The sequence below is a fragment of the Triturus cristatus genome, chromosome 7, assembly GCF_964204655.1.
Source record: "Triturus cristatus chromosome 7, aTriCri1.1, whole genome shotgun sequence".
NCBI lineage: Eukaryota > Metazoa > Chordata > Amphibia > Caudata > Salamandridae > Triturus > Triturus cristatus.
In genome coordinates, this window is record NC_140590.1 from 1,592,526,345 (window position 1) to 1,592,538,839 (window position 12,495).

Below are 12,495 nucleotides of genomic sequence, written 5' to 3' on the forward strand. Positions count from 1 at the left end.
CACGAGTTGTCCTGTTCTGGTGTCCGGATCATGGCGTGTGGAGCGGCGCATGGTATCCTGGGTAATTGGGACATCTCAGCGGCAGCCTACGACTTCTTGTCCATGAGCTATTTGGAGGAACATTCCGGGTGCCCTCTGATTGTGCTAGAGGCTCCGTTGGTTGGAGAACACGTATGTTCCTTTTCTTTACTCAATTGGATGGCTGAGACTTTTAGTGGCCCTGAAAACGATTGCTTGTTGGAAGCCGTGGCCACATATGCTGCCTATACATTCATGGATTAACTGGATTGTCGTCCATTGCGCCTGTGCTACTGGACAGCACCCTGGCGCAACATTTATTTCTTTTAATTCTCGTTTTTCTCTTCCTGATGGTCTGCTTGAGTTTTTTACTATACTTGCATTGTGTTTTTTGGAATTGTATGCTGCAATTAATTGGACTGTAGGACTTTGGCGCTGCATTGGTTACGCCCTGTTCTGCTCTGACGAAACTGAACTCTGCGTTCTCTCTTTTCTTGCCTATTACATATTGCTTCGCTCAAGGGGGCGTGTAGTGAGTTCTCCCTGAATACGTACATGCATTGTTCAGTTGGCATTACCACGTTGAATGTTATGTAGCCATATTTGTGTCTTTGCACACGACACTGCGTTTCCATGTTCTTTCTTGAATAAACTGCTGACTCGAGACTTCCTTCTGACGAGTGCATTCTGTTGTTCCCATCCCAAGCTCTGCGCAGCGACCTTGGTCTGTACATGCTGTGACACACAGTCTGGAATTTTACACAATGCATGTTTTCCACTCTAGGTTGTTCGACCCACGATTTAGCCATGGCACACGCGCAGCTGCACATACCTGACAGTTGGTGCTTTTCATATCTCAGACGTCATGTTTATTATTCAGACCGAAGACGAGCCTTCCTGCGAGGAGACTCCTGATGCTCCTGTGATGTGATTTCACTAAGCTGATCTTTGAGGTATGGGGTCCCCTATTCAAGCCTGAGAGACCTTCTATAATGACATGATTATGATATTGGCTACTTAGTTAAGGGAAGGTGGTAGTGTCCTCGGTATTTTCCGATTCGCTAAATACCACCTCGGTATTTACCGATTCGGTGGATACCACCTCGGTATTTACCGATTCGGTGGATACCACCTCGGTATTTACCGATTCGGTGGATACCACCTCGGTATTTACCGATTCGGTGAATTCCGATTCGTATTTACCGAATGTTACCGAATCGGTAACTGTTACCGAATTTTTACCTACATATAACTTACCGGTTCTAATTTACCGATTCGGTACGGCTCGGTATTTATGAACCGGTAAAATTTATTTACCTACATGAGGCCCTAAGTGAGATAAAGAATGTAAGTTCCATTGCTAATTGTGAGTATTGGGAAATATATGATGAGGGTAAGTTATAACGTTCTTGTAGTGTAGTAAAGGGTATGACAGAATTATGGAGTATCATTTGATGAACATGTAAAATACCCTTTTCTTTCCAATGTTTAAAATAAAAAGATTTGTGGCGGAACTTAATAAATTTGTTGTACCAGATCGAAGAAGCAAGGAAAGCTTAATGAAAGTTAGCACCATCAGTGAATAGAGAGTGTAACAAGTGTTGAGAATATTTTAAAATGGGATACTTGGAAATAAAAGAACAATTGGACATAAAACAAATGTTCTTAAAAGAAAACTCATGAAACAAGGATCGCTCAAAAGCAATCCAGTGGGGTATCGGTAAATCATCAGTCTGTTTATGTAGGGCATAAAATTGTCTAATTAAAAAACCAGTATGATATCATTTAAAAATTGGGGAAGCGCACACCTCCTTCAGTTTTTGGTTTAATTAATTTGAATAGAGCAATGCGAGCAGGCTTATTATTCCATAAAAATTTAGTGCAAAGGGAGTTAATTTGATTAAAATAGTAATTTGGAATTCTAAAGGGTAGCATAGAAAGCAAGAATAGGATGAGAGGGACAATCATCATTTTAACCGTGTCGAGTCTACCCCACCAGGATAGAAACAGAGGGGATCAAGAAGAGAGTAGGTTTTGAATCTTAAGCTTTAATGCACCGAAATTATGGGAGAGGGTTTGAGGAATGGTAGGAGAAAACCAAACGCCTAGGTATTTGAGTTTAGACGGACACCACTAAAAGTTAGTATCTGAAAACATGTGTTGGTAGTATAAGGGATTTAAAGGTAAAATTTCAGTTTTAGAAAAGTTTAACTTATATCCAGATATTTTAGAGTACGAATCAATTTCCTGTAGAAAGGAGGGAAGGGAGGTGGTAGGTTTTGAAAGATAGATTAAAATATGAGACTGAAGAAATTCTGACAAGGGTTTCTACCATGTATTGAGTTCTACATGAAAATCCCCTAACCATGTAGTCATACAAACTTTGCCAAACTCCACAGGGATCTCAAGTGGATGAAAGGTGAAAATCAGCAATTTAAAATATACCACAAAAACTCATTAATTTTGTTATATAACATGACATTGTCCTCACCAATCAGTTATCGAGTAAATGTACGCAGATTTCAAACTCTTGCTAAAATGTACAAAACTGCATGTTTCTCTTGTTTCTTAGGTTACAAGTAAATTGTTGGCAACCAAATTAGATGCCATAGAACTATTAATATTAATAGTCAATGTGGAAAACAGTGAGCCATATTGGACATATAGAAACTAAAAATTTAATGGAACAAAACAAATGCATTTACGTTAAATATTGAGACTTAAAAGACATTCTCACCTGATAAAGAGCCACACAGAACAAGAAGAGCACGATGTAGAGGATTTTGTAGACCACAACTTTGCCATTAAAGCTGACCACAAAAAACATGGCACAGCAGAAGAAGATCCAGTATTTAACAAGCGTTCCCTTGACGAAGGATCCTATGATTTCCACTATGGCATTTCCGGGTTCTTCTCTTTCTGGAGAAATAAGAAAAGAGTATTGTCATCTCGGTACTGCTATTTTCAAGTTTGCCATTGGACAATATAAACAAAGGATTGCAGGAACCATCCGGCAAAGCAAACTGATCTGAGAAGCTAGGAGTACAGTACTATCTCATGGATAGGGTGAGCTGTTTTTCAAAAAAATATAACTTCTTATGTGTTTTAAATGTGATCAATTTGGGCTCCATGTTGCAGACCAAGCGTTCTCTGCTTTGTTTTTTACTACTTGATATTTTTCATGTCTAACGCAACCAGTCTTAACGTATGCATGCTTTTAGCTGTGATTAATTCTGGCCCCATGTTGCACATCAGATGTTATCTGCCTTGTTTTTTTCTATACGTAATGCAATCGGTCTCGATGTATGTACACTTTATGGTTGTTTTACACATACTGAATACAGTTTTTGAACTGAATTGAATTGACTGGAGTGTTTTTCAACTTCAACATTTCTCTTTGTGATCAATTACAATGAATGAATGAATGGAGCAATTATGGTGCAGGATAAATTCCCAAGAATGTGGGCGTCCTGGTGTTAAAAGACCAAATGCGGACTGAAAAAAGATAGTTAGAAGGCCTATAAAGATGTAAACAGAGAAGTTTTAACCACTTTCCTGAAAGCCTAAATCTGACTTTAGGGATCTCAGTCCCCTAGGCAAGGTGTTAGATGCAATGAGAAACGAAAAGGAACTACAGCCAATTCTGGCTGGTTTAAATCGACGAACACAATTCAGAGTGCAGTTTGAAAAGTGTAAGCAGGTGAGATGGAACGTAAGGCTCAACACGAAGGCATATTTAGTAGGAAACCTTGTAAATAATACCCCTATTCACGCAGAACTTAGCGGGAAAGGGGTGGGCAATGGGTGTTGCAGTGGGCGTTCCGCCGCAACACCCATTGTTTTTTGACGGTGCCCTCGATTTAGGCTGTCATAAATATGGGGCAGAGCCAAAAATAAGACCAGGAAAAACCTGGTCTTAAACTGGCGCAATGAAGAGAAATTATTAATTTCTCCTTGTTTTAGCAGTTTTTATGTGTGCTGCATTCCAGAGGTGTTTCTGTACTGTGTTTTGAGTTAAATCCTGACTACTATCAAAATGTTTGTTTGTCTACGGGTATATTGATAAGATTATTCACAGCTTTTTCTGCTGTCTTAGTTGGGAAAAGTTAAAGGAGAATTGGCCATGACCTTGGGTCTAAGAGGGTTTCCTGAGTAAGGGCATCACTGAGACCTTTTTGTAGGCCTCAGGAAACCAAATACTCGCAACAGAAGAGTTTATGAGTTTCTGAAGAAAATGGCAATCCTATAGAAGATGCAAGGAGGGCATGGATTTAAGGGGCACCAGATTTACATGCCAGGACCTAACGTCTAATATCTGAATGAAGCATATGAATAAACAGTGCAAGAGAAGCACCAATGAATGAAGCCAACGTTTCTACCCATACAGAGAGGACTTCTAACAGTATCTGGGAATTAAAAGGAGCTGTAGATTTTTTTTGTAACTTAATCTGAAAGTAGATTGCAAATTCATTTAATAGATCCTGAGAGGGGTAATTTGTTGTTCAGGCAAGGAAGGTTTGAGAAAAAAAGGTGCCTATGAAAAAGAATTAATTAGTTCAGTTTTTTAACTTTTCAATTTTATTTCTATAGTATGCTGCATGAGCAGCTAGAATCTGTCTGTGATAACCATGAGTTGTTGCTCTGTAGATTTGTTTAGCTGTGGAATCCTAGTGAGACATTTAGTTATATTGTTTTACATTGGTGCTTAGCATTTCTAAGAGTATTCGTAAACCAGGGTGCTGAAGTAGTATTATGCTTGCCTATTTTAACAGTGTCAGTTACATCAATGGCTGTAGTGAGCCACATGTAGAAGCATTGAAGCTTCAGATTCCTTAGAGATATCATTGTGGGAAGGTTCAGCATTATCTATGAGCCTGGATCTATAATAGTTGTCTTAGATTACTGATTTGATAAAACAGTGGATGAAGGTGTCACATGTGATGCAGAATAATTTGGCATCCATGATGCTCAGCACACCAGACTGATAAATACATCAATGAAACTCACTACCCACTGACTTAGGATCAACTACCAACTTCTACTCATTCAAAACTGCTCTAAAAGCATACCTGCTTTAATAAGAAAGAATGATCAATTATTTATCATAGCAAAACCAAAGGGGATGATGGACGGAGTGTTGAACATTGCAGGCACTCACCCGCAGTAATTTATCTGGGTTTAATCCATCATCATTCTTTAGCTCACTCTGCCATCCCAGTTCAGACATGGCCATATGCAAATCAGTCTGAACCTGTGCCTCATGGGAACAGTCCAGCCCGAACTGCCAAGCCATGTCTTCCCTGGACCGGAAACAAGCCTCCTGGGACCGGTTTCGGGCCAATCAGCCGTCATCAGCCAGGCTAGCTTGAATCCAGTGGCAAAGTGAGCAAGGGACCCACGTCTGGGCATACCCTGCCAACTTAGGGAGAATAAAGCAAAACTAAAAATGTTCTGCATTCTGTCCATCAATTGTTGTTTTTGCATTTGTCACCCCGAGTGGGACGGGTATGCCCAGACGTGGGTCCCGTGCTCTCCATGCCACTGGAATCAAGCTATCCTGGCTGAAGAGGGGGCAAACCCCGAAACCGGTCCTACGATGCTTGTTTCCAGTCCAGGGAGGACCTGGCTTGGCAGTTCGGGCTGGACTGGTCCCATGAGGCACAGGGTCAAGTCTGATTTGCATATGGCTGGGTTCAAACTGGAATGGCATGGTGAGCATAAAAAGATGGATTTAGGCCCAGATCTCTGTACTGGGGTGAATGTATGACATTGTTCTGCATTCTGTCCATCAATTGTTGTTTTTGCATTTGTCACCCCAAGTGGGACGGGTATGCCCAGATGTGGGTCCTGTGCTCTCCATGCCACTGGCATCAAGCTATCCTAGCTGAAGAGGGGTGAAACCCCGAAACCGGTCCTAGGATGCTTGTTTCCAGTCCAGGGAGGACCTGGCTTGGCAGTTCGGGCTGGACTGTTCCCATGAGGCACAGGGTCAAGACTGATTTGCATATGGCTGGGTTCAAACTGGAATGGCATGGTGAGCAAAAAAAAGATGGATTTAGGCCCAAATCTCTCTACTGGGGTGAATGTATGACATTGTTCTGCATTCTGTCCATCAATTGTTGTTTTTGCAATTAATTATCATAACATTATATTTCATCTTCCCATGACCTCATCTATTTTCTACATAAACAGACATAGTGTAAAATGTTATAACTATGTAATGTCTGGCAATGTGTGCAATGTTTTCTGTCAACACTCACTTGGTACCACCATCAACACTATCCAGTTTATATCATCCAACAAACTATTTATTTTTGTGCTACATACCACAAAACGTGTTACTATATACAGAATTTGTTACAGAAAAGTTATTGATACTGTTCGCCAAACATATTAGTATTAGACAAAAAGATTACGAGTCGATTTACAATGTCATTTGCATTGGCTAAGTTCGGCTACTATGTGCAAACAGCCTTTTTACAAGTGTGAAGCCACATTTATGATTCATAACACGTTTTCACACTGTGATCAAAGGTAGTTTTTGTGTGAGTAAATCTTCTCAAGGGGTGATGTCTGGGAGTTCCATGACAGGAATGCCATTAAACCACAACAACAAATTTGGACATAGGTGGGTATTCACAAACTTCCTCCTTGAGCCCTTGTCCCCTGGACACAGTCACTAATGGAGTCTTGTAAAGGGGAGTAGTAAATATGCTTGCTTCCAGCATGGCAACAGGAAGGGAACACTACAACATTGATAAGATGTGTAGTAAGGAGTTTTCCAACAATGAAAAATATTTTCAGCACGGAAAACAAAATAGTAAGTACTTTGGCACTTGCTCAGGGATTTTCGCAGGAGCACATTGTACATGTGTATATTTTCATATGCGGCAATGGAACTCACTAAAGGATTTCTTCCAACAAGTACGCCTGGAAACCTTTGTGAATTAAAATAAAATCATAATTCCATTCTAAACCTACGTATTGACCTTAGGGATTGAATGCAAAAATGTGTGTATATCAGGCTTAGGGGTCTAATAGGCAACATTTACAGGCACATGCATCAAGATAGGATTTTGAGAGTCCTTAAATGTGATTATTAAGGAACCGCAGTTAAGGACTCGCAAAAGCCTATGCATACAGGAATCGCTATAAAAATAGCGATTCCTATACATTCCTTAAGTGCGTCTCGCAAATTAGTCGCAATTAAGGAATGGCGTCCCATTTATTCCTATGGGCCTACAGGCCCATAGAAATGAATGGGAAATTGCAGGCACAATTTACTCGCAAATTGCGCATGCAATTTCAAGGGTGCAAGGGTGTCAAAAGGACATCCTGGTGCACCCCTGAAATTGTACTGTGCACCCATGTTGCTCACACACATGCCCCAAGGGCATGTGTGTGTGTAACATGAAACTTAGAAAAATGCACTTTAGTGTATTTTTCAAAATTTTAGCAAATTACTGTTTTGTTTTATTTTACAGTAATTTGCGGCCTCAAATAGCGAAATCGCTATTGGAAAGTGCTTCTTGAATTGCATTTAAGGAATCCCAAATTGCGATTCCTTAAATGCGATTTCTTAAATGCAATCGCAATTTGGGAAATTGCAAAAAAAGTTGTGACTACCGAAATTGCGCATGCCAAATTGTTTCATGCATCGCAAAAGCCCATTTTGCGAGCGCAAACGGCTGATTTTTGCGAATCGCACCGTTTGCGCTTGCAAAAAGCTTTGATGCATGTGCCCCTTAAGTCTTCCATCCTAAAGAGTAACATTGCTGTTATAAACAGCATATAGTGTTTGGAAAAATCTCAGCTACATTTCCCAAAGCTCTTACATCTCAGACATGGTTAGCTCCCCATTGAAAAATGGAAGTCTACAACTAACAATGCATAAGAAAAATACGGATTGATCAGCTAACCATGCCAAAACATGATATAACATGAAAGCTCAGGTTTTTGACCGATTAATACTCATTGTAAACATCTGTTTTAAAAGCTTCTAAATGTATAGTCTTATAACACATTTCACTAGCCACATTATTCAGACTTAGACAATATAAAATTGCTGCCTGTCCCAACGTTTGTTCTTCTGTACAGATAGAACTTTATTCGGTCCAAGCATTATCTATCTGGAATTCTATTCTATTCCATTTATGGACACCGTCCTTGAACATCTCCCCAAAAAATAAAATCTTGGAAGAAGAATTAGTGCTAAATGAACACATGCTACGCTTGACACCTTGAGCAAGCCCTGGCTTTTCAGTCGATAGCAAAGCTTAAACAAAAATATTTGGGCCTCCACTTACAATTTTTTTTTTTATTACCTTTATTTATTCATTTTGAATAAAACTTAATACAGGTGTGCACTTCGAAGTTAGCATTCAAGAATGGCAAATAGACATACACTTTAATTACAATCCAGACCATTGGACCCTTCATAAACAATCTTATTTCACTCCCGCTCGAACTGACCATCTAATCCTTGTCCCCTTCAGAACTCATACAAGCACTCCCCTCAGATGCACTTCGTGGGCTCGCCTGTGGCTCCTCGACCAGTAGGCCATGGCAGAGTTTTGTCCATGTCCTTAGATCTTCCTCAAGTTTCTCGTCTCTGCGACATCTTTTCATGTGTACCTCCTCAGCTAATGCCCACTCGGCACATCTCTCAGCCAAGCCATGACCACAGGCGCCCGCACCCCCATCCAAACAATCGCAATTCTACGTTGCGCTAGTACCAATAGTAGTTACTGAAATGTATACGCCATCTTGCTTTGTTTTTTGGGTTTGCGTATCAACCCCAGTAAACAATGGGCTGGGGTCAATTGTACCTGTCTGCTAACGCTTCCTCTGACCCTCTCTGAACCTCGGGGCACTCCCAAGCCAGATGTAGGGAATTGGCCCCAGCCTTATGGCACCTAGGGCAGGAGTTGGCAATATCCGGGGCCACGCAATGTAATCTCCCCGAGGTCATGTATGTTCGATGTGCGTAATTATAATGGACAAGTCGGAAGCGGGCATTGCAAGAAATAGAATGCCTGAGAGAGCCCACCGCCTTCCAGTCCTTGTCACTAAGAGGCACCTCTGGGTTTGCGTTCCATGTGGTGAACGCCCTTGGGGGAGGGTCATTTGCATCTGCTCTCATGGCCTTGTACAACAGTGATATGAGGCATCTGCCGGTGCTGCATGTGAGTATTATGTCTAGAGTTTGAGTTTGTTCTGGGATCGAGGGATGTGTGGGCCATATCTCTATGAGTAGGTTGGCAATACGGCGTATTGTAGGTATTTTCCCTGTCCCAGTCCCAAATCTCGACAAGCCTGTTCATATGTGATGAACCTGTAGCCCGGAAACAGGTCCGCAAGCACGCTACCCCCACCCCCTCCTGACCAGCGCCAGGTCCCACACCGACAGTTGACTGTGGAACGAAGCGTGCCTCAGGATTCGCTCCATGAAGGTTTGCCAGGTGCATGCGGTCTGCCTAATCACGTAAGGCACTGTGTCAGAGGTACCCGCCCCCTCCAGCAGCAGCGACGGTAGGGCAGCAGGAGGCAGCCTATCTTTGAACAACCTCTTCTCCCAATTGTTCTCCTCGTCGAACCATCGAGCAGCGGGTTGTAGCTTTGCTGCATAGTAATAGAGGTCCAACCTCAGCGCCTCAAGCCCACCGCTCTCATACGTGCGAATCAGTGTGGCAAGTGCCACTCTGCTTCTACAGTCTGCCCAGTACAAGTCTATGAGTATGGAGTCCAGGATCCAAAATATCCACCTTGGTATTGGACACAGTGTGTTCTGTAACATGTACAGGCAGCGGGGAAGCACCACCATTTTGGCTATCGCCTTCCTACCCATTAAGGAAAGAGGAAGGGTGTTCCAGAAGCCCACTAAGGCATCAATCAATTTGTAGGCGTTGAGCTGCAGCATCCGTGCATCCTCCACTGCCACCTGAATGCCTAAGTACCGAAAATGCTCCGTCTCCCACCATAGGCCCAGCCGATGGAGAGCGTCTCTGGGATGGCCCGCCAAACGACCCAGAGGGAATATCAATGATTTGTGCTTATTTAGACGCAAGCCTGAGCATCCACAAAAACTCCTCTAACACCTGAAGGAGCTTCGGAACTGCCTCCCGGGGCGAAGAGATGTAAAATAGAGCGTCGTCTGCATATAAAGATATAACATTGGAGGTCCTGCCTGTGCTGATACCCCGCTGCCCCAGATCCCTGCGTGCCCAGATCGCCAGCGGCTCTATCGCCAAGGTGAACAATAGTGTGAAAAGCGGGCACTCCCGGCATGTCCCCCTCCCCAAGTGCGACTCATCCGATCCACATACTATTTTAAAATAGAAAGTACAGGTCCCTGAAAGCAATAGGCTACTGGCATCAGGGAATGGAAATGTCAGACCTAGCAGCTGCTAAGAAGTACCAGTTCTAGTTCAGACAGGCATTTGAATGTGTGCCAAGAGTTCCTTTATATGGTTCCTTCATAGAGTCATGGAACTACTTTTAATGTGTGGTATAGGATATTTTACTGCATAATATAAAATGTCACCAATAAGCTTTCCCCCAAAAAACTTAAATCATTGGCCTCCTACACTTTGATATGATAGTAGGAGGTCTAATATGAGATGCAATTGGGAAATATGAAATGTGAAAATAAACACACAGATATTCAAACAGTAATCTTCTTTCAAAAACATAGTACAGGCAGTTTAGTATAAGCCACTTTAAAAATGCATGGTGGTAACTAGCTAACAGATTCCTTGCTTTCCTGTGGTCAACTCTAGAACAGCAATCTATAAATTTGCTAGCATAAATGTCTTCTCTTTGCAATGACAGGTGAAAAATAGGTTACAAATTGCTTGAAATTAGTTTCATTGTTTATGCAGAAATTCTGCTTCACAACCTTTATATCACATAGCCTGCTGGCTCTGGCAACAGGCACTGTGATATCACAACTCAACTGTAATAGTTTATTACAATAAAGTGGCAACATAATTTTCTTACTGCAAATTAATAATGATCTCACAATTATGGCATGATAAAGAAATATGAGGCAGTTACTTAACCCATATTGCAGAATTCTATGTACTAAGAATAAAATATATCTATCTATCTGTCCTTTCCTGTACGATGGTCCCTCTGTAGCCTTTTTACAAACTGCACACGGCAGATGTGTTAAATCAGAAGTTTTACCTTCTGACATAGGGTCTGATATATATTTTGGCAGTAAGGATACTCCATCGCAATGGTGACGGAATGTGCTGACCACAAACATAGAGGTTAAAATTTAAATACAGGCAGAACTTTGGTGTAACTATGGCAGAGACTACTTAGTTTCTGCCATGGTTACACCCCTCCGACAGCCAAATGTAGTATGAGCCATCACAGGTCGACCTCTATGCCCGCCCACCTAATTTAGATGGCTAGACATACAAGTCAGTTTTCAGTGCCTGTCGCTGCTAGGAAAATCCCAGCAGCAAGGGGCAGTGAAAACTGACTAATACACCCCTCGCCATTGGAGATAACTTTCATGGAAAAAGGGGCATCTTCTTTTTTTATTTTCAAAAAGAAAATCCTGCTTTGGAGTTTTCTTTTGAAAATAAAAAGTAGGCAACTTTACCACACAACTTTGTCAAGTTCCTGTGAATGCTAGAAATGCCCATTGGCACTACGGGTATGTCTAAAATTTAGCAGTTGGAACTTCCGCATGGGCAAGTATATCACTCTGTCACCCTGGCAGAGGACAGCCAGACAGCCAAAATCTAAATCACGCCCTTAGTCTCTCAAATGGAAGTCAAAAAAACGAAAGGTTTAGGGCAGTTAAAAGGTTTATTTTGCCAAGTTGAATAGACAGTTACTCAAGGTACAGGGAGAGCCCTCGAGACATACTTTTCATGTCCCTTTAATAGTGGCACAATAACTTCTGCAGTCCACTAGTGACATTTATCTTACAGACCATGGGTACACTTTTGTACCATTTACTAGGGCAGTGGTTCCCAACGTTTTTAGACTCACAACCCAGTTTTTAGAACATTTTGAACAACACACTTTCGCGACCCACTTACCTTTACTGGACATTAGGTGGGATGATTTTTAAATGTAACTAAAGTATCGTGTGGTAGTGCACTGTCATTGACAGACAGCACATTTTCTATTGAACTGGGCATTCATTTTATAGACATAGTTTTACTGATAATACTATATAGCACCCAAATGATAATGTGTTGAAATCGGGATTCTGTGAAAATGTATAATTTGTGCATTTGTAAACGTCTTGATTAATTTTGATCATATTAAAATCTCAGTCTCCAGCGCACTTCAGAATTACAAAAAAGTGCTTCATGTTGGCTTTCCTGACTGATGGGACCCACAGTTTAGGAAACACTGTACTATGGATTATATGTAAGCTAAATATGGCAGTTGGGAGTGTAGCCAATTACATGTTTAAAAGGCCAGAGCACATGCACTGGGGCCTGGTTAGCA

The 12,495-nt window shown here is 41.6% G+C and overlaps 1 protein-coding gene across 1 annotated transcript in view; it reads right to left on the minus strand.

The window, feature by feature from the left end:
• The window catches only part of LOC146812454 (piezo-type mechanosensitive ion channel component 2-like), a 711,007-nt gene that overhangs the window by 516,741 nt on the left and 181,771 nt on the right, over nucleotides 1-12,495 (minus strand). The window contains exon 13 of the mRNA XM_085619448.1: nucleotides 2,756-2,937. Coding sequence (XP_085475574.1) covers nucleotides 2,756-2,937 — 182 coding nt within the window. The remainder of the gene's footprint in view (nucleotides 1-2,755; nucleotides 2,938-12,495) is intronic.